Source organism: Manis pentadactyla, chromosome 4, assembly GCF_030020395.1.
Source record: "Manis pentadactyla isolate mManPen7 chromosome 4, mManPen7.hap1, whole genome shotgun sequence".
NCBI classification, from domain to species: Eukaryota; Metazoa; Chordata; class Mammalia; order Pholidota; family Manidae; genus Manis; species Manis pentadactyla.
The window spans coordinates 53,569,936-53,597,877 of NC_080022.1; the positions used below are offsets into that span (position 1 = coordinate 53,569,936).

Genomic DNA, 27,942 nt, shown 5'->3' on the forward strand with positions numbered 1-27,942 from the left:
CACATGGCATATGTCTTCTGTTCTGCTTGGCCTTGTTAGGAGCCCCTGGTAGCAAATGATATCCTGAACCACCCCAACTTCGTAAAGAAAAACCTGTGCAACAGCTTCAGTGACAGAACAGTCCAGAGGTTTTATAAATTCAACACTAGTCTTGTGGTAAGTTGGTTCCCTGACACTCTTATATCTCATCCCACTAATATGAAATTGAATAATGACTAATGTCTGAATATCACTCCTGGCTGTTTCGTTGCCTTAAAATTAGGAAATGATAGGGCAGGCTAGGACCTTAGTCCAGCTCCTGACTTTCACAGTTGTGGAGTATAAAGCCCAGAGTGGAGACTTGATTGTTTTAAGGTCTCACACTTGGTATATGGTTTTGATTTTTGTTTATTTTAAGACTTACCAATCTAAGCCCTTTGAATGTCTGCTAAAGTCTGTTCCCACACTTTTATATAAATATATGTGGCACCATGTGTTCCTCTTCCTGTCTTCTAGAGATCACTTGGCCTCCTTAAATTTCTAAGGCCAAGTTAGGTCAGTTCTTTGTCATCCACCCAGGCAGATGAGAGCTCTCACGTAAATCATCCAAAAGTTATTTTTTGTAGCTTAGAATACTTTGTATGATTTAAGGTGCTGCAAACTTACCTGGATATGGTTAAAGATCTTCAGAATATTTTTATGAATCTGTAAATAATCCCAGCTGGGTGAGAACTAAAATGGGTAAGACAGAACTGACATTCAGAAAGTTATTCATAAGAAGTAACCTTTTTATTAGAATAGGTATTTATATCATTAAGTATATAATTAAAACTCAATTTTAAAGATGTGTTGGGTTAGCTGAAAATCCTAAACTTAGTCTCAAAAAAAGTCATTGCAAAAACAACTGCCTGGGGGAATAGAAGAGTTTCAAAATGAATATATTAATAGAATAGCTTGTTCAAAGCACAGGAAGTCATTATTATGCTGTTTAAACTTTATACCAGTATGAGGTCTTTAAAGGGGCATTGACAAAACTCAAATGCAATCAGGAGGCTGCCAGGTAGGGTTGTCATATGAAGGGCTGACTTTGTGATACTTGGTGTATCTTCCACCAGTTGTACAATGACTTCCTGAGTCTTCAACAGACAAAGCCAAGTACACCAGCAGAAATTTTTCAGACACACAAATTTTAGTGGAATACGATTTAGCATAACTTCTTAATGACCCTAGTTATTCCAAAATGGAATTGGAGCATTCCTGGATATTGGAGCTAACACATGATATGCCTATATTACTGTTTATGTTCTAGAGGTGGGTATCTTCCAGGAAGTGGAAAATTCGTCCAGACCTTTAAAAATCCATTCAGTGCCATCATTCTCAGAGCTAGGCTTATCCTCACTGTGGGGATGGCGGGTATGGAAACAAGCTTGAGATTAAATAATTGGCCTACATATGACACATAGGCAGAAAAAATGGCCATATTCAACTTTACAATTTTGCTTTTGAATCTTTGATTTCCTAATATGGTAGACAAATTTGGCATTTCAAGAACCTGGCTATAACATTTTCTCTTTATAGAATGAGGAAAAGGATGCTTGTTTTAGTTGGAGCGTTAAATATTCTAGAAGCAGGAAACTGGCCTGTTAAAATGTCTTTGGTTTTTAAATAATTTTATTCTACTAGAAGAAAAGAGATCTGTTATCCAAGGATGGGGAAATGCATGTTTTCTGGTTGATTAGGTTTGCCTCTGAATAAATTTTCAGCCATTCCTTACCCGAAAGTTGTCTGATTGCTTCTTACAGTTATTTTCACTTTATGAAAAATTGTGTATTTTCAAAAGAAAGATTACAAGAGCATTATCTGTATAAATACAGATAAGAGAATAAATAATAATACCAAACTGTTAAATAAGAATTATCTGTGATGGTTTTATGAAAAATTATTTTCCAAGTTTTTAGCAGTAACGGTATACTACTTCTGAAATCAGAAATAAAGTTTTAGTGTAAGCCATTTCCAGCCAAATGGCTCAAATGTTGTTTTCCCCTAGGTAGTGCTGAATTTTCGCATTGTTGTCTGTCACCTTTGCCCCCTCTGTTGTCTGCAGGGGGATTTAACGAACCTTGTGCACGGCAGCCACTGTTCTAAGTACAGACTGGCAAGGATCCCAGGAACCAACGCCTTTGTTGGCATCGTCAATGAGACGTGTGACTCTCTTGCCTTCTGTGCATGTAGCATGGTGGATCGGCTGTGTCTCAACTGCCACCGGTAAAAATGCAGTGGGTTGTATTCTTGTTTATCTGACTGTTGAATGTCTTAACTGATGCTGGCCATCTTGAGGTGGTATCTGCAAAATAAACTGAAAGTACTGGGGTGTCCTGAAACAGAGGGAAATCCTGGTTACGGAAGCACAGAGCTATGTTGTTTGCAGCATCCTTGTCCAAAGAGCCAAAGAGTAAAGGATTGAGGCCCACTGGTGTTTAAGCCTTTGGTCATAACTTGTTTTTTCCTGTCCATTTCACCTAGCTCAAGGTCTCTTTATTTTGCTTCTCCTGGTATGTGTATGATATATAGTTGTTATTGACCCTCCACATAGTAATTTTCTTTGCTTTTCAGAATGGAACAAAATGAATGCGAATGTCCCTGTGAGTGCCCTCTAGAGGTCAATGAGTGTACTGGCAACCTCACCAATGCTGAGAACCGGTAAAAAATATATACACTTTCTATAAATACACAGTCTTGTTTATAGATTTGTTTGGGGTTGGGATAGAAGAAAATGATTAATTCTAATGACATAACTATTTAGTGAGCCAGATTTCAAGCATCAAAGTGGCTTAAAGTGAAGTCCACTTTCAGGTTTAAATGTAAGTGCTTTTAAAGTGTTAAGAGCGTATGGGCTACACACAAAAACATATGAGACTGTTACAAGCATAAATGAAGTGGCCGCCATATGTCAGGTACTTTAGGCACATTCACTCTGTATTCAAATTAATCCTGTGATAAATATATAGGTATATTTTAAACACACACATGCTCACACATAGTATAGCATTATTACTGACAAATTTTAAGACCACAGTTAAATAAAATGTGCTAAGTCTCTTCTCTAGAACTTCAATGAAACAATCTTGTGTGTACACATATACTAGTACATGTTTGTTTAGGCACAGAAAAAATATCTAAAAAGACCCTCAGTAAACTCTGAAAAATAAGATTTAAGATGGTGAGTGGGCGGGGGGGAGGGTCGGTGCCTGTGTAACATTCACTTTTGATTATATACATTCCTGTTTTGTTGAGTATTTATGATTTCCTAACTTCTTGAATATTGTTTCTACTGTACATCAAGATGAACACATTGAAGCTCAGAAACCTAAGGTTCATATAGCTAAGTGGTAAAGCCAAGATTCAAACCCAAATCTGATACTGTGAGAGGCCAAAGGCGTGATGAGTTTGGAATGTGGGTGCTATTGGTCCTAACCCCCAGGCTTGCTCCTGCATAGAAATCCAAGCTGCGAGGTCCACCAGGAGCCAGTGACGTACACAGCTATCGACCCTGGCCTGCAAGATGCTCTTCACCAGTGTGTCAACAGCAGGTGCAGTCAGAGGACGGAAAGTGGGTAAGCAGTGCCCAGTGCTTATTATATGTCAACGTGATAGCAGTGGAAGCAGAACCTAGAATAGTGACCAGCAGCCTCACTGAGCTTTTCCAGATGATACTTACCATGGTCTTTTAAAAAGATGGACCAATTTTTCAGATCCAAAACTGATTTCCATAAACCTTTTATCCACCAGGTTTCATGTTGTCTGGTTTCTACTTGTTAGCTATTTGGCATTTGTACCAAGTTGGTAACCTTCTCTGTGGATGGGAAAGTTATTCTTGAAATAAAAGGAATGGGAGGGAACATGGCATGAAAAAGTACTCATCGGTTCCAGAAACAAAACCCGGTCTATGGATGAAACATTAAAGCCCATCAGTTCCTTCCTAGGATGAATATATGCTTTGTGGCAGTTTTGAGAACTAAAAATTGCATGTCCCCTGCTATCTTCCCCTCCCTCCAAGGGTATCTGGGACTAGACATCATGGGAGTAGTGGCTGAGGTAGGCTAAAGGGTGGGAGTGGGGGAGATTTGTTTATTGTAGTCCAAGTTACCGTTTTATTAAATAGAGTTAGTGGGTAGAAGGGGAAGCCAGTTCTACTTACAGTATACATTTTAGAAAGGAGTGGTAGGGAATCAGATTAATTTGAGTCATTACATAACCCAAAGTCAATTAAGATGGAATACAACTGCATATATTTTCTTAGTCATAATGCACTCAGCATATTAAAAGGTTTAAGAAATTGACAGTAAGGAAAGCTGTTTGACTTAACCAATTTTTCCCAGACTTATTTGACCATTTTTCTACTTCTTTCTTTTTAAATGATCATACACTTGGGGATAGTAGGCCAGAGCCTTACAAAGCTTGGGGTCATTTGGTCTTTTAAGATGATTTTGAATAATCCTGCACTAATCCATGATATGTAAGTTTCATGATTTGATTCACAGAGAGCAGTTTTATTTCTGTCATTTCCAAGTGGTTGAGGGACATAAAACAGCCCTCCCTTGGCAGACTATTGCTATTCTTCTTTTATAAGGAAAGGAAACTAAAGCTTAAGGAGTTACAGTACCAGTAAGTTATGCACTCTTCAGAGCTGTCTGTGCTAAGTCCACATGCTCTCCCTTACCTAGCACTGCTCTCTGGAACACTTAGCATTGTCTTTCTGGCAGGGACTGTTTTGGTGTGCTGGATTGTGAATGGTGCATGGTGGACAGCGATGGAAAGACTCACCTGGACAAATCCTACTGTGCACCCCAGAAAGAATGCTTCGGGGGGATTGTGGGAGCCAAAAGTCCTTATGTTGATGACATGGGAGCAATAGGTATGTTTGTTGGGAACCCAGACTATATTGACTCCTGAATACATATTTTCCTGCCTGTATACTAGGACAAAAATCTTTAAATGATCCTCTGCCCTACATCCTTGATTCCTTTGCCAGTAGTTTTTAGTTATAAAACCAAGACAGATAATTACTTTCAAAGCTGGCTAGATATTCTGTGCAGAGTGAGCAGCCATTTTTACTGCCAAATTTTGCAAGCCTGGAATTCATTCCCATAAAGCTTGTTGTGAAAAATACTGGGCCTGATTTCCATGTGGCTGAACTGTGGAGTTTGTTTCAATACGAGTCCCAACTGTCAGAAGTGGAGGGTAGGTGCTGGATGGAGTGCTCACTACACATGGATTTCCTGCTGCAACCTTCCCTCACAACTTTTGCAAGGCAGAAGCCGTGTGGCTAGAAATCAGTATTTTAGGGCCTTGGAGGTCAACAGAAACCAGAGCTTTCCACTGTAGTCAGGGCAGCATAGGGTGGGCGACAGGAACACTGTAGGGAGAAACTCCTCTGGGATCAGACCCCAAAACCTCAAAAACACTACCTGCACACTGCCTCAAGAATCTCAATGTCCCTCTGGAGTTAGCACAAGCTCCTCTTAAAGCTTAGCTAGCAAGTGTGTCCGATCTTTAAACCTTTAGTTCATGTCTTGGTTTTTAACGTCTCCCCACATTAGCCTGTCTGTAGAGCAAGAAAAACTCCTGTGTGAGGAAGAGCTCTGAGCTCACACGTCACCACCGAAGCAGGTTAGGACCCTCGCTCTTAAGAAGTTGCTTCACATGCCCACCTACAGTTTCCTGTCTGAAAAGTGCTGCAGTAGTGTTTTAAAGGGAACCCATAAGCTTTGAAATCTGATCCTTTTTAGAGGTCATGTGACTGACCCACTGAAACAAATGGCAACAGGTGCAGTAAATATGTGCTAAGAGGCCCGACTGACTTCCTTCCCAGAGTGCCCCACCCCAGGGATTAGGCTCTGGGCACCGCCTGCTGAAGTGATTCTCGTCTCCTCACTTGTGTCATCAGCCCTTGCTCTACTGAGCAACCAGAATTTAGTTTGAGAACCAGGCATTAGGGAAGCCATTACTCCCACATGCCAGCAGGTCATCTGTGAGGAACTCACAGCTTGAAGCAGGTGTTCTTCCTTACCTTCACCGAACTCCTCCCCATCTCACCCAGCCCTACCTCCTAATCTGGGAAAGCTTTTTATTTCAATGAAGGTGACGAGGTGGTTGCCCTGAACATGATTAAGAGCGCGCCGGTGGGCCCCGTGGCTGGGGGCATCATGGGGTGCGCCATGGTCCTGGTCCTTGCCGTGTACGCCTACCGCCACCGGATCCACCGCCGGAGCCACCAGCACATGTCTCCTCTGGCCGCCCAAGGTGAGCTCGAAATGAATCCCAGAGGGCCTCCAGGAGAAGCAGCCTCCTGGGGTTGTTGCAGGGACGGAGGGACATTGGCCAATTGTGTGAGCCGCTAAGCCATCAAAGAACAGCAGTCCACCCTCGGCTTCTGCGGGGCAGATTCAGGTGTCCCCAAAGCCTGCTAGCCCAGGGCTCGTTCTTGAGTGTGTAAACCCCGCAAGCACCATTTTGATACCCCAGAAAGTCCCTCAATTCTCTCTCCTTACATAGCTTTAGCTGGTGGCAGCCTGCCACTGGAATAAGGCCATCAGGGGAGCTGGGATGCATGTGGGAAATGTTCACTAAGATTGGATGGTGCTGTTCCAAAAAGCCAAGCAGACCAAAGACACCCCAGGTCACTGTTGACAAGAACATGACTCTGTCCTGTAGCAGCTGTTACCATATAGTGTGAACAAACTCATGTTCAAAGGAATAATCACATCTCTTGAAACAGGGCAAGTAATCAAAGTCAGGTACAAATTGATTAATCTGTAATCATACCTTCATACCAAGAGTTAAATGGGAACTTGGGCTCATTTGTAAGGGACAAAATCATTAATGGCCATCCCCACCCTCACTAAAAGCCCCCAGTTAACCTGCCCTTCATGGAGATAAGGCTCACTCATTCTTGGACTTGGTCGGGAGCCACTCAGGTCACCCTCGCAGCAATAATGACAGGCTGACGTTTGGAGTATTTCGCTATGGCCCAGTCCTAACGGGGGATCATGGGATAATGTCACCTGATTCAGTAACAGAGCTAATCACAAAACTCCCCTTGGTAAGATTTGGTTATACAGACGATGCCTGTCATCTAGTGTTACCTTATGCCTGGCCCTTTATAGGATTTGGTAATACCATTTTATCAGCACAGTCAGCCATGGTTTTAGACCCTTTCCTTCCGTTTCAGGTACTTTAGTAGAAGATTAAAGATCTGTTAGCCTATCAACTTATTTTCTCTTCTTTCTTCAGAAATCAATTTCAGGTGCCTCTCTTGATTATGCCTTTCTTGTTCTCCCTCTTCTGATTCCTGCTTCCTCCTTAATAAATAAATAAATAAATAAATAAATGGGGCATCCATTCTTTTCCAAGGTAGGACTCATTCTCGATGGAATGCTGTCACCAGCCATCAAGCAGAGCACTCTGCAGGGTATTAAAGTGGGTGGTTTTGTTTGATTAAATAGTCATGTTTCTCTTTTTTTAATGATGGGTAGAAATGTCAGTGCGTATGTCCAACCTGGAGAATGACAGAGATGAAAGGGATGACGACAGCCACGAAGACAGAGGCATCAGTGAGTATCAGGCTGCCTCGTTGCAGAATGTGTCAGCAGGAGGCTAATCCAGGATGAATATGCTTCCTTATATCTTTTTGACTTGTATTAAAATTTAAGAAGCTTTGACATGACAGCTTTGACATCCCCCTGCCCCCACATTTTCCTTAGGAATAAGTGTAGGTGTTTGCTTTGTTTTGGAAAATCTCAAAGGATTTCATGATGTTCTTTTTGCATGCTGTGGCCTAAAACACCCTACTCTTCCCTTTCTTTCTGCTCTTCACTACTTTCCAGCACAATATTGTAGAAAGGGAATCATCAGGTATGCATTGTTTTAGTCCCTTAAGCAATGTATACATCTCAGGGATATAAAGAACATTCCTTTGTCAAGGATCCGTCCAGTGTTGAGATACCTTGGCCTTCAGCTATGTAGAGCATATCTTCCTCATTCATGTTGAAGACATGTAATTAAAGACCCCTCACTGCTCCCAGTTCTAAAACCAGCTCTCTAATCCTCAGAATCTTTAAAAAATTACTTACTCTAGCTCTCCAAATATTAACTTCCCCACCATGTGAATGAGCCTGCTCAATGCAGATGTACTTAATACACTAAGGATATTGGCATAGGAATGACTAACCATCCTTGCCTTCCCGCAGTCAGCAATACTCGATTTATAGCTGCAGTCATCGAACGACACGCACACAGTCCAGAAAGGCGGCGGCGCTACTGGGGTCGATCGGGAACAGAAAGTGATCACGGTAAGGTTTAGCTTCCTGCATGTGAGGACCATAGGTCCCTGGTGCCCTCCTGTGGGCCAGTGCTCACCCCCATCCTTCTTTCTCTTTCCTGTTCTCTGCTGTGGTAAATTATTTTGACAGTTTTCCAAAAAGACACCTTCCAACGTGACACCTTTAGAAGATCTCAAGGGTAGTTCTGCTTATGTCTCTGCACTCCCAGCATGAGATGACCCTGGGCACACAGATGCTTCCTAGGTTTTCTCCACAAATAAGGATTCAGACTATCTACATGGGCCCTGCTTACCACCCTACTTGACTCTCAGTGAACTGGCATCATCACAGATCCCACTACCCAACGTTGTTAGCTGGCAAACAGCAGCACCCTGGAGGGTGCTCAGCCGTGTACTCAGCCAGTACTCCATGCTAGCACGCCCGGCCCCCATCCCCAGCCTTGCCTCAGGGAAGGCTTCACCAGAGACGACTTTTGCACTGGGCTTTGAAGGATGACTAAAAAAAAGTTAGGAGCGAGGGGACTAGTGTGTACAGTCATGGAGTTGTATGAAGCTGCTCAGGAAGGGTCGGACTGAACTGGGAAGAGGCATCGAGTGCTACATGAGCTACGAATTATGAAGTCTGGATGCTGTACCAAAGGCCTGGTCACCACACAGCTTCTCACCTTCGCAGTGTCCATATGGCTTATTGTCACAGTGAGCAGCAGATGTCTCTTGTCTAGGCACCCCTGCCACCAGACCACAAAAACATAACAAGAGTGTAGAACCTTTCCTATAACTATAAAGTCTTTTTATTTTACATATAGCCTTAATTTTCCAGAAGTCTTTTATTTCCCAGAATTGGATTTTTTTAATGCATATATATTTTATGTATGCCTTTTGACTCTGCTTTCTCCACATCTACCCTGAAAGAAAAAGCGTGTCTTTGAACAATGTGTTCCCACATCCAGGCTAAAAAAACGCAGGAGTGATTTTTTGTCAAAGCAACCAATGTCATCTTTTACACGAAGGCCACATAGTCAAACTCCCTTTGGAAAACAGGAGAAGCTAAAACTCCCACTTATGAATGGATATTCTTAATTTGAGCTTTGAATCATTGCACCAACTGAATAGAAACTTCGGGTTTCTATGGAGAGTCAAAGCAGAACTTAAATTTTTCAGTTTCTCTGACTTTCTGCCTTTTTCCCTAAAAACCTTTGAACCTGCATAAATTCATTCTGCCAGGCAGTTCTGTGTCTCTTCTCCTTTGAATTATGAAACAGGTTTGAGGCTACTGAAGTTCAGCAGAAATAATTTCTTATTCAGCAGAAATACCGAATCTCCTCTCCCTCTCTCCCTCTCCCTCTCCCTCATTCTCCCCGATAGAAATTGCTTCAGTACAAAACTGGAATTCTGAGTGACGTTTACGATGTCCCATTAGCTCTCCCATTGTCTTAGTGAAATAGCATATGAAGCAAGAGCTTAGATGAAAAGAACAGTGCAGTGTCGCATCTGAAAGCCAAGGAATCTAGCTAAGGGCTTGCTTTCTTTTATTTTTCACAATAAGTGGATCTGTTATCCCCAAGGAATGAAAAATAGTTTCTCATGCAGACAGAATGCAACACCAAAAGAAGTAGAAGACATTGACATTCCACCTGATTCCAGATGCACCACAAAATGGCTTGCATTTACCTGCATGTTGTCATATCCCTAACCTGTATGGTGGGTCACAGAAAGTGGTGGCATCGAGTTAATGTCACTGTGATGCTTAGAGAATAAGCCAAAGGTACACATTAAAACAAATCTAACCTAATTGTTTTGTCAGCAGGACTCTTGCTTATTTGTGTTTTCTCCTATATGGGGACTATCGGGGGTCTGCTAATTGCTGGGGACAGTGCAGGGAGCTGGGGAAGAGGAAGCCTCATTTCTGCAAGGCAATGTTGTGTTAGAAGAGCTTATATGATAGGGTCAAGCAGAGCTCACTGGAATCCCACCTCTCCCCCTCTTTACAAATTGTAAGACTTCAGTGAAGCTATTTTGGACCTCAGTTTCCTCATAATTAAAACAGGATTAGAAATTCCTGCCTGGTCAAGTTGTTGTGAGGAATGGATGAAATAACATGTGGCAGGCACGAGTTCAGGGTCGACCTCCTCACCTCCATACCCTCTCTGCCCTCAGGAATTCACAATCTTGCAGGAAACTGTAAGTGAATGCATGTAGTCATAAAACTGATAAAAAGCTGAATATAACAGCTTCTTTAAAGAAGCAAAACAAAGAGGAAGATGGGGAGATAGTTCACTTTTATCAGCAGGTAAATCATGGAAGACCCCAGCAGGGAGGTGGCATTGGTGCTGGCCCTTGGACTGGTAGCAGCCATGGTTCTTTTTTAGCTGGTGAGCATATTTTCATATGAATCCTTGGGTCGAATATACAAAAGGGAACTCAGAAGGATAAAATATATAAATATATATGTACTGAAGAGAATAGACTTACGTGGTGTATGATTCCAAGTTGTGATAGTCCTAGAATTAAAACTGCATGTTACCAGTCCAAGGTGGGAGACTTTAGGCTGCATTTTTATTTAGATATATTTCATGTGGCCAACAGAGTTTTGTATTTCAAAGGCATCTAATTTTTTTTGTATCATTAATATACAATTACATGAGCAACATTGTGGTTACTAGATTCCCCCCATTATCAAGTCCCCACCACATACCCTATTACAGTCACTGTCCGTCAGCGTAGTAAGGCATCTAATTTTAATTTTGTATCTTTAAAGGAAACTACTCAAAATAAGAGTCATTTTTTAAAAGTAGAATCATTTTTGTCAATATTCTAAAACCACTTAGAATGATTGGTTTTTTTAGCACTCGGCTATTTACTGTTACACTCACAAGCAGTAGTTTAAAACAGTTATTACCTATCCATGTTTTTAATTATGTGTCCACTTTTCCCATGATTTATCTTGAAAATACCATGTTCTACCTAATCATCAACTGGCTTATTTTAAAGTTAAAATTACAAATATATATTTGTTCTTTGTGAATCTGTATGTTGGTTACCATCTCTTTAGCAATTTATGCAAATGTATATCAATCAAAATTGTTTCTTTATATAAAAGGAAATTTCCCCCTAGTGAATCAACTTCCAGAAGACTTAAAAGGTGAGTGCTGAACCTTGAAAAGCTGGTCAAACATGACACAGTGCAGCACGAAACCATTTTCTAGAGGTGCAGATGTTCTCCTGCAGCTACTCTCTGTGACCACAAGGTGGTGAGTCCCCAGAGAAACTTAACATCCCCTACTATCAAGGGAGGCGTCTTAGGAACCGTCATCTAAGTATATAAGCAGAATACCAAAGAGCAAAAGCCTAATATTGGCTCTTCTGTTCTTACTAGACAGCTGTCCTCCTTCCCAAAGTCCGTTTCTTGCTTGAGATCATCTTTGCAGAGATTTTACTGTATACACATTTGGACAGAAAAGGAATTGTTCCTTTGAAAGTGTTTATGAATATACTTTGTGTTTGAGGTAATGCATCATCCTCCATGAGTCAGACTGAGTCTGTTGTACTCATCACTGTTCCCAGCACTCAACAGAATTGCCTAGCCCTGAGTAAATAGTCATTAATTTAAGTGAGAGCATGTGTTTGGCTTTCTCCTGCTTCACCACAACTTGCTGCTCACTCCCTCCAGATTTTTATTAGTTATTGAGATTAGAGGAAACCTAAATTGTAGAGGGTTGAGCAGTAGTATCACTCTCAGGAAATTAGGCAGAATGGCCCCAGAGCAAGAGGCTCACTTTGGAAGGGCCTTTGTTGGGGCTCTCATCAGGAAGCTGTAGCAGAAGAGATGGGGCAGGGGGGTGGGGGGTGCTGAGTTGCCTTGGTGACAGCTGAATCATCACCACCACCCTGGGCTGTGACTAGCCGGGTTCGAGCATCCCTGGACTCAAAGTCAGAACCCCTGGGAAGGGCCCAGTATATACTACAACATCTTCATTATTTGATAAGACTTGGGAAGTACACACCAGACAAAACTACAGACAACTAAGACAAAAAAAATTTCATCAATGCCATTGCTTTGGGAATAGAGTGTGTGATCTTTTTTAATTAAATGCCTTCTTTGTGTGAGACATCATATTGAATATTAGGAGTATGAAGACAAAGTAATTCCTTGTTCTTTAAGACAGAGTTTGCTAATGAACAAGACAGCCCTATATTTTATTATAATATGATAAAGTCTAAGCTGAAGATGTGTACAGAATGCCATTTAAATTCAACCATGTGGGTTGGTAGGACTAGGAGGTAGGGGTTGGTTGGGGGAAGAAAAGACTTCCATGTTGAAGAAGAAACACAACAGCAAGGTGAAGGAAGGTTGGGGGATGAGCTAGGTAGAAGACCACTATGAATTCTACATTATAAATATGAACATTTACCAGTTACTGTGGGTACTTATAAATCAGAGATGGAAACCATCAAGGAGGTGTTTGGAGGCAAGACGAAGACAGCCTAACACTAAAGCTTGGCCAAAAGTACTCAACACACTGAGATTTTGCTAAAACCTTTTCTACTTTAGTCCCCTACCTGTAAAGCATAAGGTGGGTTAAGCATTCATAGCATCTTTTAACAGATTTTTGAGCCTAGTGTCCAGTCTTACATTGCAGCCTTAGCACTGCCAAAGCTGAGAAACTCATTCTGGCTCTTAATCTCAGGTAGAGGCACCACTATTTCCCCAGCCTCTGGACCTAGAAACATCAGCCTCATCCAAGGATGTCAATTTCTGGGCATCTTCACCAAACAAGTCCCTTTGGTCCCCAAATCAGCCTGCTCTGCTCTTGAACAAAGTCACTTGAAGCCAGCTGCTTGCTCCACTGAAACACTGCTGCAGTCCCATCTCCTCAGGCCAGTGCTCCAGCCTCCCATCCTGTGAGCCTCTGATCCCTGCCTTCTTCTGTCCAGCCTCCTCATTACCACAAGACGTCATTTTAAAGCACACGTTATGTCATTGCCACTCACTCCCTTCCTTTCCTGTTACTAAATCCAAACTCAGCTTTGACAGGCCTTGATCTGAGCCTGTCTATACGGCCTCCTCTCCCATACTCCCTGCCCCTCAACACATGCACCCCAAGCCTCTCATCATGCCCCCCGTCCACTAGAGCCTTTCAGGCTGTTGTGTCTGCATAGCTTAGCTCCCTCCCTGTAGTCCCTTCCCACCTTTTCTTTGCCTAAGGAGTCCCTTCCCTCCCATGAGGGCCACCTGAAGGCCGTCTCCTCAAGCGTCCTAAGCCGAGTCAGTCATCTTTGCTGTTCCTTTTTGTAGGCCTCTGTTTTAGCCTCTGTATTTCCACTTCTTGACTGTGGGTGTCTAAGGAGTTGGGGCCTCTGCTGATCTGCTAGCCTGTCACTGGCACCAGGAAGGCACCCTGGTGGACACATCCACAACGGAAATCTCTCTGCCCAACACACGTGCATTTCTGGCTAGACATTTCCACATATATGACCCACAGACTGTCAAAATCAAAAATACTCATTTTCTTCCCTGAGGCTCAGGATCTCTGAGTCTCCCTCTCTCATGATCCTGCCTCAAAGCCACAGTCCCCTCTAACCATGCTTCACCCTGCACTTCTAATTGCTAACCAGCTTCCACTCTTTTCACCCCTGAGATATCTTTTAAGTCTGTCCAATCCCATACCCTAGTTTTAATTCTTCATCTTTCATCTTGGCTCTTGCAAAAACCTCCTAACTTGCCCCCACCCCTGCCCCCAGGCCTTTTTATTCATCTTCCAAAGTGCTACCAGAACTCTTGTTTAAAAACACAGAAATAGTCCTGCCATTTTTTTTCTGTCTGCTTAAAATCTTGTATTTTGTCTCCATTTTCTAAGCTTTGACATAGCCTTTATGATCTGACTTTAGCTCACCTTCCCTATTCTCCAGCTCCCTGCTAGCTTTCTAGCCATATGGCGCAGGACTGGCCTTAGGTTCCACACCTCTGTGTTGTGCTCCTTTGTCCTCTTGATCATATCCACTTACCAGACTTCTATTCCATTTAAGCCTAAGTAAAATGTGAGTTCTTCTGTGAACCTTTTCTATTCCTCCAGCCAGAAGTGGTTATTCCCTGTTCTGGATTTCAGTTATACCTCAGTCGAGTCACTTACCACTATCTGCATTAGCTTCATGGATATGTGTCTCATACTTGGTTGTAAAATCCTTAAGGAAGAGAGACATCTCTGATTCATGTTTCATAGTCACCCCTCCAGCCCCATAATGGTCTTCAGTAAAGACTAAGTGCACTGACCTATGCTTGTCCTTGTTTCATTTCTCAAGCACTAGTTTTTGGGTTCCTTGTTCAGGAACAGGTTTTCATCTCAGTGTCTCCTGCAATGCCCAGCATAGTGTTGTGTACTAGTAGGTGCCCAATAAATGTTAATAAGTTGGACTGACTGAAATGATTCTGTTGTATTGAGAAAAAATGTATTGAGAAATTTTTCATTGAGGACAGAGAAGTGCCTTTTCTCATTTCTGCACAGACATACATTTTAAACCACAGGCTACTCCTGCATGGCTGTGTGCAAGCACATCAGATTTGCAGCCACAAACGTGACTCACACTACCCCAGGTGAGAGCTGATTGATGCTAACTGCGGATGCAGCCGCAATATTAATGAGCCGTCACTTCTCAAAATTGTTAAAGGGTATTTTTGCAATATTTAAAAACATGCCAGAGTTCTTGGAATGGAATCCTTTGATCAGCAAGGGCATTTTCTTTTGAAACATGTAGTACTTAGAATACCAAAGGAAATTAATCTTTAAATACAGTGAGCCAACTTACACACAGAATAGTTGATGCCTTTGCTAGTTGCTGTGGGTGTGTGGAGGTGGCGTTCCATTAGGTATTGGAACTTTGGCCAAGCTCATTAACCTCTCTTATCATCCTTACCCTCACCTGTAAAGTGGGTATTAAAATACAAGCCTCTGTGGTGTGCAGGAATTACATGACACTCATGTGTGTCATGAAGCAGGTATGCAGAGAATGATGGCAGTTGTTTTTGTTCAGTGTCATTACATTCAGTCCTTTGAAGCACAGCTTTCCCCGCCAGCCCCAACTGATCTGCGTCCTACTAGGATCTTTTTCCTGAAGCTGCCCCTTTTTTAAGATAAAATATAGTCTAATCTTATATCAGGGGAAAAATGTAGGAGGGTAGTTCCCAAATGTCAGTGGTGGTTATTTATGGGTCAGATGGAATGTAAGGTGGTTTTAGTTTTAGTTTTGTTGATTTGGGAGAAAGGCCGTTGTATATTTTTTTCTTACCTCTATTTTCTCAGTTGTCTAAAATGATTTATTTACTGTGTAGTCGTTTTAAGAAGAAAAGCAGTTACTAACAGATCTCTTTAAAAAGAAGTCACTTCAACGTCTGCTGAGCCTGCAAACATTTGCACCCATGTAGCACAAAGATAGGAGCCCTCCCAGTGCCCTGGAAATCTTAAGTGCCATCTCCTCCCTGCGTCTGGAAGCTCTGCTTATTTGTTTGTTCGTTTTCTAGGTTACAGTACCATGAGCCCACAGGAAGATAGCGAAAATCCTCCAGGCAACAATGACCCCTTGTCCGCAGGGGTGGATGTGGGCAACCATGATGAGGACTTAGACCTGGACACCCCACCTCAGACTGCTGCTCTCCTAAGCCACAAGTTTCACCACTACCGCTTACACCACCCCACGCTTCATCACAGCCACCACCTACAGGCGGCTGTGACAGTACACACTGTCGATGCGGAATGCTAACAGTCTCCTCACCTCCATCAGAAGACGGGATCTAGGAGACGCAGAATGTTCTGGAGGGAAGAAGAGCCAGCGTAAAATCCACAGCAAGAGACCCCCTGTACTTGTGCTTTGTCCAGAATGCTTTAACTCATTTCCTGCCTGGTAACATGTTTCAGAACCAAAGGAACAACAACAAAATCATATTTGTGAAAGTGGGTGGCTGGTTCTGAAACGGAGGAGAAATAAGCCTGATTTATGAACCTGCCATAATACTAATGGAATGGAACAGAAGGCAAACCTCCAAACAGAGAAACGAAACCTATAAATGAAACATTGGGAATCGTTAAGCTGAGCCAGAGGAATGTTCCAAGAAGCCAGAAGCGTTGGGCCCTCCTTAACTGGAAGAGAGAAAAATGGGCTCGCCCGGAGCCTGGGAATGTGGCACATCCAGATAGAAATGTGTGCTTTGAAGATTTCACTTGGTTTCTTAGCGGTACCTGGATACCACAATTGCTGTATGGGACTCATGTTAAGCTCTAAGTGATGCATCTCAAAATTTCTAAGTAAAGGATTATTTTTCTACTATTTATTGAACTTTCAAACATTCTCAAACTTTGGGAGAAAGGAAAGGACACACATGAGAGGTGCTCAGCGATTACCTCAAGCTGTTTGTGTGTCATGAAGTGGTTCTTTGACTAAGGACTTCTATTTCTTATTTAACTGATGTCATCCCACTGCCCCACTCCACAAAATAGGAAAGTGAGGAAATCTTTCTGACTTGTTTACATACATTTTCTTTAGAACATCATTTCATGGAGACAGTCTTTATTTGTAGTGCAGTATTCTTTCTCTGTGTTGGACAGAGATGGGCAGGGCAGAGGAATCAAGTGTTTTAAAGAAGGTTTATGTTTCTTTATAACTCATTTCCACTCCCCATACAATGCTTTTCTTAGGTTTCTACAAAACCTAATATTACAACCCTCGTCTTTCAGCTAAGGGAGGGTTAGATTACTTCTTGTTTCAGAGACTATAAATTTATTAATGTCCCATTTTAATTCTGAGAATGCTGGATACATAAAAGAAGAACTTTGCAAAATTCAAAATATTGATTCTTAAAGATTTTTTTTTTGAAATCATAGTTCAGAGCTGCTGCCAGTTATCTAAGAAGTTATCCACCAGGCTGCTTTGTGATGTATACAGAGCTTATTCAAATCTGGCTAATATAACATGGGGCATTGTAATTTTAAAGTAGTGTTCTAATTACAGTGATGTATTTTAGATTCACATTTTGTGATTCAGATATGTTATAAAGACATTCTTGCACCGTGTGTGGTAAATCTCCATTTATATGTAGTTGGAAAAAATTCACTGAATAATGTTTTAATGATAGGGTATTACGATATAATGTAAAAAAGAAAAATTGGTTCTTCAGCAGTACAGGAAGTAAACTATATGCGTGCTACCAGGAAACCCCTTCATATTGTGTATAAAATTTCAGTCTAGTGAAATAAACTGTATGAACAGTTTCAGTTTCAGTGGTTATGGTGATTTGTTCACGTGCCACTTCTTGTGCCTCAAGGCAAATTACATTCACTTTGTAACCCAGCAGTTACCAAATTGTAAAGGAGGCCTCCCTTCAGTGCTACAGTAATGCTACGGTAATGCTACCATCAACTTCAGGGGCTTCCTGACCACCTTGAACATGCAGAACAATCTAAGATTATAATGGGATAAAGTGAAAGGCAAATATTTTTAAATGTGTGGAACACAGGTTCCCCCTTCCTGAGCACCTGAATTGGTATCAACAATAAATAAATGGTTATCCTCTACCTGCTAGAGAGAATGGGTGACTTTCCTGTCTTCCCAGATAATTAAACGTCTTTGCAGGATACTGAGTTTCTTCCTAAACCTGAAAGCCTTTGTGTTTGGACACTGGCTCCCTGGTGGGGAAGAATGTGATGTTTTCAAGAGAAGAATCACAAAACTTAGTTTCAGAATAAAATATGTTACAGCATACTCAAATATAATAACACAAATGCATTTTGTGTCTTTTGTGATTAGTATATTCCCTATCCTGAACTTTAGGGGGAAAACTGAATGCTTGTACTTGAATAAGAAAACATAGCTGTGTTTTACAGTTCAGCAAAATAAGGCATACAGGTTTGTGAAGTTTTGGTGGAAGTTTAGATCTTCTAAGTCACCTTTTGTCTCCTTACCCAAGCATTGCATCTATTTAAACATGTGTTTGTATTCTTGTTATTTAAAAGGAAAAAGATGTTTTGGGAAACTTGTCATGGTGGCCATGTTGGTATACCACTTGCCACTCAGATACCATTGCTGGCTAAACATGAGTTTTCCCTGAAGTCCTGGAGGGAGGTCCTATCAATGCCTTGTTATTCAGTAAGGTCTCAAGGCCTCTATCCAACATTACCTATCAGTGTTGACAAGTGTCAAGAGCGAAGGGTGTTCCAAGCTACTTTATATAGCTAAAAAAGGAAATTTCCTATTTGTAGCCCAAACAAAGCAGGTCTCAGAGCCATACGAGTTCTCATGGTATACATTCATCTGATTTTCAGATCACGTTTATTTTAGAAATTTTGGAAAATGTAGTTTTTCTTCCTCTGCTTCTTGATTTAATTTGAATGCTCAACTAAACCTCACTAATACTTTCATTTGAAAAACTTTGTCAGATTTACTCAAATAGGTTTATTTTGCATGCCAGAGTGACTGGTGGAATAAAGTCCTGGAAGATCACTTAAGCTCATTTCCCTGTGGCAATGTGCTGCTCTAGGGATTGCATCTTTAAAGAATGTATATCTGGTAGAATAATCAAATCAGAACAAACTAACCTGGTGTCTCATCTCTGTCTTTTTTGGTCAGTTTCTAACAGAGGAGTGGTGATTTTCCTGGCTGAAATACAATGCCATATTTAGAATTTTTTCTGATTTTTCAGTAAAGAATCTTAAGTTGAAAATCATATTTCTCTGGCTATTATAACAGTATAAGATGGTCTGTTTAGTAGCTAAGGGGTGTGTGTGCATCACTATATAGCTATATATACACATCTGGTGGGGGTTTTTTAGATTTTCCCTAGCTTCCATCATCAGTCCTAAACTTCTCATTAGGGGCTCTTCATCCTTTAATTCATTGTTTCTTAAAAATTCATAATTTCCCCCCTCCTAAGGAGAGAATTTTGATTTAGTTTAAATTCACACCACTTAAATGCTAGGGGATAGATTCTGTTGGATAGGATGGAGCTTTGGAGGGCTGCAAATCCTTGTAATATCTGATTTCTTTTCTTGCCCCAGAAATCACTTCTCACCCCTTTGTGGCTGCTGAAAAGTGAACATTTACCCTAGAGTTCTGTCCTCGGCCCCTTTTCAGTACTTGCCTGGGACAGTAGAGGACGGGCTTGAAAGCAAGGGGGTCTGGAGGCTAAAACAAAGTCTCTGCTCCCAGGCTCAGAACTACCCCGGACTTCATCTCCCTCTCATTTCATATCCAGTGAACCACCAGGTCCGAAGTCTTAGCGCACACAATGTCACTCACATCTGTCCATTCCTTTCCTTCTGTCCTGGTTTGTAAGCTAGTCTGTATACCTGCACTGAATCTGGCCTCTAAACTGGAACTGGTTCCTAGATGTTCTTGTACAATTCTTCATTCAGTAAACCTTAATCCTAGGGTTGGGTTTATTAATCCTATGAAAGTCATCATGAACATCCTATATATTTGATCAAAGATCAGACCCAAGGCAACCAGCATAAGGCATTCCGCCTGATGACAGTCAGGGAGAACGTGTGACCTACCCGGGTCTAACCTGACCGAGAGCACTTTGGTGGCAGGGAGAGTCTCTGCCGTTCTCCCAGGAATGTGAAGTCCGCGGTGACGTCCAGGCCGCCGGCAGCCTTGCGGGGGTGCTCACGTGGGCCGAGCGCTAGAGGGAATGAAGGACGTGGCTTCAGGAACTGCTGACCCAGCCAGCCCTGAACACACCCTACCTCTGGATTTCCATTAGGGAGAGAATAAAAGGTCCTTATTTGCATGAGACCATTGGAGTTGGCTTTATAATACCTGCATCTGAACATAGCCAATATAGGCATTAAACATGCAAACACAAACATGTAAATAACAATTTCAATTAGGGCTATTTGCTGGAAAGAAAATAGGGTGAGAGATGAAACATCCCATAGGGGAGTGTGGGCAGGGGAGGAATATTTAGAATAGACGCTCATGGAAAGCCTCTGAGAGGGTGATGTCAAGCAGATGCCGAAGGATGAGAGCCAGACAGCAGGGCAGGGCGACAGTGGGTAGGCTGCCGTTTCTGGCAGAGGGAATAGAACATGCAGTGGGCCTGAGGTAAGAACGAGCACCATGTCTAGAGCACCAACCAGCAAAGGAAAAGTTGAATGTAATGAGAATGAAGAGATAGGAAGATGGGTCCCATAGGCTTTGGAAGAAAAGCGTGAAGCCAGTGAGATCTTTCAAGAAAGGAGAGGATGAGGCTATCTAGTATGAATTTTTAAAAGATCATTTTGAGTTGAAAATAGATCATTGGCATAGTAAAAGGACGTTCAGACAGCATTAGATCCAGAAGTGTATGTAAATGCAGGATGGTGGCGGGGACGATGGAGGGACGCAGAACGGTGGAAAATACATTTTAAGAGCAGAAACATCAGAGCTGGATTTTGGAAAGTGGTGAGAGAAGGGTTCCATTCTCGCGCAGTTAGATCAGTGGTGCATCACCTGTGCTGGGGAGACTGGAACAGGAACAGTTCTGGGAGGAGAGTAAGCCATCAAGTCCATGTTTGCTGTAAGGTGGCTTGAGATAAGTTCATCCTGCACACCGCAGCCCAGCAACTACTGACAACTGACACACTGAGCATTTGCTCAGAAACAGACACCATAGTAAGGTCTTTGCTTAGGGTAACTCATTTGACATGATTTAGCTCTGATCAGTGGATACCGTTAAAAGCTTTCAGTGTTAGCTCTTTACCTGCCTCATGGTAGTGGAATGCTGCATGGTTCTTGTTCTGCTTAAATTCAGAACCTCCCCTGGCTACCCTTCTTATACGCTGCTGTGTTCCAGCCAACTGGTCTGCAGACCTAACCCCTGTGACTTGCCTGAGGTGATATATAACTTTGTTCATGCTTACAGGGGTTTTTTTTCCCCCAGTTTTGTTGATGTAGCATTGGCATATAAAACAGTAAGATATTTAAAGTATATGCCATTGTGATTTGATACATGTATTCACTGTAAAAGTATTTCCTTTTACTTAATATATTCATCACCTCTCTTCATTTATTATTTTTAGTGGGAACATTTAAGTTCTACTCCCCTCTCTTAGCAAATTTCAGTTTTACAATACAGTGTTAATCGACTCTGTCACCATGTATTTACACCAGATCTTCAGACCTTATTTCTCTTACAGCTGAAAGTTTGTGGCCTTTTACTAGCGCCCATTTCCCCTACCTCCCCTCCAGCCCTTGGTATCCACTTTTCTACTCTTTTTTTCTGAATTTGACTTTTTTTTTCTTTTCTGTCTTTTTTTTTTTTTTTTAAGATTCCACATGTGATGCCATGCAGTGTTTGTCTTTTCTGGCTTATTTTACTTAGCATAATGTCCTCACAATCCATTTATGTTGTTGCAAATGGTAGGACTTCCTTCTCTCTCATGGCTGAGTTGTTCAGGCTTTTTGATCTGCTTGTATGTTCTCTTCTACTCCTAAGAGGAACAGCTGGCCCTCTCACCTCAGCAAATCTCAATTCAAATACAACTCCTGTGACCAGGTACCTTAACGCCACCCACTCCCTTGCCTGATAAAAAGTGGGCTCTGGTCTTTAAAATCTTCTGAAGCTCTTCTACATGAGCTTCTAGTTCACCTTGGTGTGAATGTTAGCTGCATTTTTCCATGAACTTTTTTATAGCCTCAACTGGACTTGAGTTTCCTAAGGACAAGGACTATTTCTTAATCACTCTTTGTAGTGTTCACGGCACCATACTCTGCACTTTGCAGGGCCTTTAGTGTTTATTGAAAAGATTATAGAGTGTCAACTGCAGCCATAAATAGTTACAACATGTAATAATTTACTTAGTTTTTAGAGTAGTTGAAACAAATTGATTTCTCCAAAATATTTGCTTAGTACGTCAGGTTTTTTAAACTGAGATATAGTTGATATAATGTATTGGTTTCAGGTGCACAACCTAATGATTTGGTACTTGGATATATTGCAAATGATCACACTAAGTCCAGTTCACATCATCACCATATATATATAGTCACAAATTATCTTTTCTCATGATGAAATCTTTCAAGATCCATTCTCCTAGCTACCTACAAATATGCAATACAGAATTATTAACTGTAGTCACCTTGCTTTATATTACACCTCCATGACTTATTTTATAACTATAAATTTGTACATTTTGGTCCCCTTCACCCATTTTGCCCATTCCCCACCCCATTCACCCCCCGACCTCAGGCAACCATCAGGCTGTGCTCTGTATCCATGGACTCAGGTTTTTTGTTTTTGTTTTTTGAATGCAATTGTTTTTTATTGTACTAACAATTAGTACAATGTTACATGTCTGAGACTTATTTAAAGCTATCTCTGATACAAAAATCCTCAATAACTTCCCAAAACATATGGTTTCAGTATATAGGCCTTCAAAATGATACCCTACATTTTATTAATTACAAAATATACACACATCTAAATGTAAAAATAATTCCTGTTGGCTAATTTAAATGTATAGCAACTTATCCAATATAGTTTTAAATAGCATTTCCTTTGAAGAAGGAGCTTACATATGGAAGGTTGTCAAATCCCATTTCTCATAAGGCTTCTTATGTTTCTTTCACACTATTCCCATTCTATTTCTGGGTACTGCTTGATTAAAGTGTTTTATGTAACAATATATCCACCAGGATTACTGCCTTAGTTCTTACTTTGGCCTAGTGCTTTTGGAAAAAAAAATTACATAACAAGACGCTTGGCTCCCCTCCAAAATTATGTTCTTGACTTTCAGGGCTCCTTGGAATCCTTTATCCAGACCCAGTTTACTCTCTAGTACATTCTCCTCACACTCTGTTCTAAAACTTCCCCACGTTCCCCAGCCCTGTACCCTGCCCTACTGTAGCCACTCCACAGCTGCCATACATTCTACCCTCACTTTTGGGAGAAGTCCCATAGCCTTTAAGCCTTTCACATCAAAATTGCTCTCTGACATCAGCCTCTCTCTGTTCGCAGAGGAAGGAACGTCCCTACTCCTTCCCAGAACCAACCCATAACTTTGATCTGGTTGCATGGAAAGGCCTCTCCTCAGTTCCACCTCCCCCCTCAGGGGCTCCTTTCCTTTAAGCCTGATGCACACCCCATTACCCTCTAGCCTACAAATACAAACCTTCCCCAGCCTTGCTCTCCCGCAGATGACCTGGTAGCTGTTCCTCTGTGATTCTAAGCAGGTACTGGGAAATTGTGGTGTTGACTCACAATCTCCCAGGCCTCCTGGGCCTCCCTGTGGCATGTCCTCCCCAGATGGCTTGTCCTTTGCTGTGACTGCAGCTAGAGGCCATAGAAGCCCTCCTCCCAAGGCAGCATCTGAACCTCTGTGCTGCCTCTCTTTTCCCTAATATACTGATCCCCTGTCCAGTTGCATGTGTGATTCTCTACACAGATGTTTCCCAGACAATCCGGGCGCCAGAGAGCTCATGGTCCCTACCTACTCTGAGTTGTTCTCATTCTCCCCTGGACCACTGCAGTAGCTTCCCCATGTTCTCCCATCATCATTCCTGTCCCCTCCTGTTCATTCTCTACATGGCAGGCTGAGCAATCTTATTTTTATTGTGGTAAATGTCACATACCAAAAAATTAACCATTTTAAAGGATAGAACTCAATGGTGTTTAATACACTCAAAATTTATCTCCATCTAGTTAAGCAGTCACTCCCCACTTCCCTTTTCCCCTCCACACTAGAAACCACCAATCTACTTTCTGAACATTTCACACAAATACAATATGTAACCTTTTGCATCTGGCTTCTTTCACTTAGTATAATGTTTTTGAGGTACATTTATATTGTAGCACATATCAGTACTTGATTCCTTTTTGTAGCTGAATAATATTCCATTGTGTGGATATACCACATTTTTTTATCCGTTCATCATTTGATGAACATTTAAGTTGTTTCCCCCTTTTGGTAATTATATATAGTGCTGTTCTGAGCATTTGTGTACAGTATTTGTTTGACTACCAATTTTTAATTCCTTTGGGTATATTCCTAGGAGTTGAACTGCTTGGTCATGTGGTAATTCTGTCTAACATTTTGAAGAACTTTCAGACTGTTTTCTAGAGTGGCTGCACTGTTTTACATTCCCACTAGCAATGAACAAAAGTTCCAGTTTCTCTACTTCCTTGCCAGCACTTATTTTCCTTTTTTTTTTTAAAGTCTAGTCATCCTAGTAGGTGTCAAGTAATATTGTGGCAAAGAATCTTTTTAAATGTAAAATTAAAACCTGTTACTTGCTTAACATGCTTTAATGTTTTGGCAGTGCCTCACCCTATTCTGCCCTCAGGATAAAGTCAATCCCATTTTACCCTGAGTCTCTTCATTCCTTCTGTCTTTTTAATTTCTTGAGTAAGCCTTGCTCTGGCCCACCTCAGGGCCTTTGCCTGTGCTCTCACTCTTCCTGGAATACTTCCTCCCAAGCCCACCCCTCCCAGCCTCATCCCTCAGCTGGATAACTATGCTCCTTCCTTCAGATCTCAGCTCAGTGCCATTTCCTCACTGACTCCCCACAAAGCGTTAGCTGCCACTGTTACATTCCTTTGTTGGAAGAAAAATTATTTAAACCCAAAACTGACTATAAGTCCTCCTGCCTGCTAACAGGAAGAGTAGCCTAATACTTAACAAGAAAATCTACCTTTATCCTGGGCCCTTCCACTTACAAAGGGGAAAAAGACAAACTGAAGCCAGTTTTTCTGAGTTGCAAAACAATAAGACTCTGTATTGTGTGAAATTGATCTGCATAAGAGACTGGGGTAAGTGAGGCTTCTGAAGGGCCTTGGAAAGCAAGAAGCTGGTCAGTGTGGGGAGTCCAAGCAGAAAGAAGACACCAAGTGTGGAGGCTCTGGTATCCACGGGAAAGGTGACCAGTGAGTCATGTTAGGCACCAGTGGCAAAAAGACTATAGGAGTATTGGGTTTCATTTTGTCTGGCTGTCATGTGTATACTGCCATCTCCCCAAAGCAAAGCTTCACTGAAGCTTCGTGAACACAAGCCTTGAGTGGGTGACTTCATCAGAAATCAGTGAGAATGAAACAAGTTCCGATGGGCCAGGAAAGAGCAGAGAGAAGAGGACAGTTGTGGGAGGCAGAGACAAGTGAACCAGCTGAGTGAACTCAGAGCCAGAGGAGACAAAAGCCCTAAGGAATTCACAGAATTCTTGGGAAGGTCGTGGATGTCTTACAGGACATGGGATAAAGCATCCAAGCCACTTTTATTTAGATATCCAAGTACAAATCATCAGGGAGATGCGAATCAAAACCACAGTGAGATACCACCTCACACCAGTTAGAGTGGTCACTATCCAAAAGACAAGAAATAACAAGTGCTTGTGAGGATGCAGAGAAAAGGGAACCCTTGGGCACTGTTAGTGGGAATGTAAAGTGGTGCAGCCACTATGGAAAGCAGTATGCAGGTTCCTGAAAAAATTAAAAATAGAAATACCATACGACCCAGTAATCCCACTTCTAGGAACTTACCCATAGAAAACAAATCTCTGATTTGAAAATATGTATGTACCCTTATGTTTATTGCCACATTATTTTCAATAGCTAAGGTGTGGAAGCAATCTAAGTGTCCATCAATAGATGAAGAAAATGTGATATATATGCACAGTGGAATATTATTCAGCCACAAAAAGGAAAGAAGTCCTGCCATGTGCAACAACATGGATGGACTTAGAGGGTATTTTGCTAAGTGAAATAAGCCAGGCAGAGAAAGATAAATGCCATATAATTTCACTTACATGTGGAATCTAAAAACAAACCAAAATGAACAAAACAGAAATAGACTCACAGACACTGAGAAATAATGGTGGTTACCCTGGGAGAGGGTTTGGGTGGGTGGATTAGGAGGGTGAGGGGGATAAAGAAGCACAGAATCTCAATCATAATATAAATTAGTCATGGGGATGAAAGTGCAGCATAGAAAATATAGTCAATAGTTCTATAACATCTTTCTATGTTGACATAGTAACTGCACTAGTTGCAGTCATCATTTAATAATTTAGATAACTGTTGAATCACTATGTTGTATACTTGAAACCTATACAATATTGTATATCAACTATACTTCAATAAAAAACATATTGTTAATCTTTGAGTGCAGTTTGACCTCAGCTGACATCTGGATATGTCACAGCATACTTTACAAGGTCTCCTTCTTGTTTCTCATGACTCTGAAGTTATTTGTCTTATGTCTGCCTCCCCACCAGGCTAAGCTCTGCACAGCCAGGAGATCTGTCTTACTTCGTGTGCAGCCTGCTGCTTATCTCAAGAAGGCACATAAAGACACTTGCTGACTGAATAAGCTTTTTTTCTGACCAGACCTTATAGTGGATTTAAGAAAGAACAACTGATAATAAAATGGGATGATATCACATTTTTTATTTAGCCCACCTTGAACTGGAAATAGAGTGACAGACACAGTTGAAAAATTCAAGATGCCTCATGTGATAGGAGGAAGTTAATGTGCTAAAAGATTGGAAGAGATTGGAATTGCCTTATCAAAATGTCCCATAAGTACATCAAAACCAACCTGTCAACTCTAAAAACATCAAAAGGAAATAAAACCCTGTGCTTATGACCTTGGAGTAAAGAAGACTTTCTTAAACAGGGCCTGCAAAAGCAAAAGTAACAACTCAAAGACTGGTGTAATTTGAAGATTCTGTACTACAAAAATAACCCCCAAAAACTTAACTGCAAAAATAGAACAAAGGCTTAGCACTGGCAATAATAATATACATTAAAACTAACATATTAATAACAATTAATGACCCAACAAAACTGTTATGCAAAGGGGAAATTGCTCAGTAGAAAAATCAACTCAGGAATTCCTTTTCAGTGAAAAGAAAACACAAATAGCCAGTAATCATATGAAGAAGTATTCAGCTTTCCAGAATTAATGAAATACAAATTTGAATGAAGTAAGATTTTTTTCACCCAGAGATGGGCAAAAATTTCAGAGTTTTATAATTCTCTAAGCATTAATGGGAGCATGTAACTTGGTAAAGATACTTTGGCAAGTCCTGAAATTTAAATGCACACATTCTCTGATTCAGAAATTTCACTTCTCCACATCTATCCTATAGAAACACTCATACGTGTGCCCAAGAAAACTTGGTACACATGTTTGCTGAAGCATTTCTTGGAAATAATTGGAAACCATCTCAGTAATGAACAAATAAGATGTGGAATATCTATATTATGAAATACTATGCAGCAGTTTTAAAAATAAAGTGGATCTCTGCACTAACATGGTTGTAATCTGTAAGACATACTGTTGAGTAAAAAAGGCAAGGTGCAGAGAGATATAATGTGATACCTGCTGTTAAAAAAGAAGACAGTAGTGCAATATTTCTAAAGGGATATAAACATGTATGTGTGTGTATAGGGGAAAAGGATTAAAAGGATCGGCACCAACAGATCTCAGTCATTACCTCCAGGTGGAAGGAGAATGGGCGGCAGTGGCTGAAGGATATTAGACTTCTTATCTATAATGTTGTAAATTTTTGCAAGACAAAATGTACCATACACTTTGTATTATTAAAATAATTTAAAACTAAATGCATGACAGACAGTACTCAGAATTTAGGAAAAATGAACT

General features: G+C 41.2%; 1 protein-coding gene across 3 annotated transcripts in view; it reads left to right on the forward strand.

Annotated features, from left to right (window-relative positions):
• CACHD1 (cache domain containing 1) overlaps positions 1-17,941 on the forward strand; it is a 207,219-nt gene extending 189,278 nt beyond the window's left edge. For 2 of the 3 annotated variants that reach the window (XM_036911301.2, XM_036911303.2), the window contains 9 exons: positions 40-156; positions 2,084-2,244; positions 2,593-2,679; positions 3,477-3,593; positions 4,743-4,894; positions 6,121-6,282; positions 7,515-7,592; positions 8,229-8,330; positions 15,837-17,941. In XM_036911301.2, coding sequence (XP_036767196.2) covers positions 40-156; positions 2,084-2,244; positions 2,593-2,679; positions 3,477-3,593; positions 4,743-4,894; positions 6,121-6,282; positions 7,515-7,592; positions 8,229-8,330; positions 15,837-16,075 — 1,215 coding nt within the window. In that variant the 3' untranslated portion in view covers positions 16,076-17,941. Of the gene's footprint in view, positions 1-39; positions 157-2,083; positions 2,245-2,592; positions 2,680-3,476; positions 3,594-4,742; positions 4,895-6,120; positions 6,283-7,514; positions 7,593-8,228; positions 8,331-8,450; positions 10,113-15,836 lie in introns of those variants that run through there. The other variant, XM_036911302.2, reaches the window with a different exon arrangement.
• Positions 17,942-27,942: the final 10,001 nt, after the last annotated feature.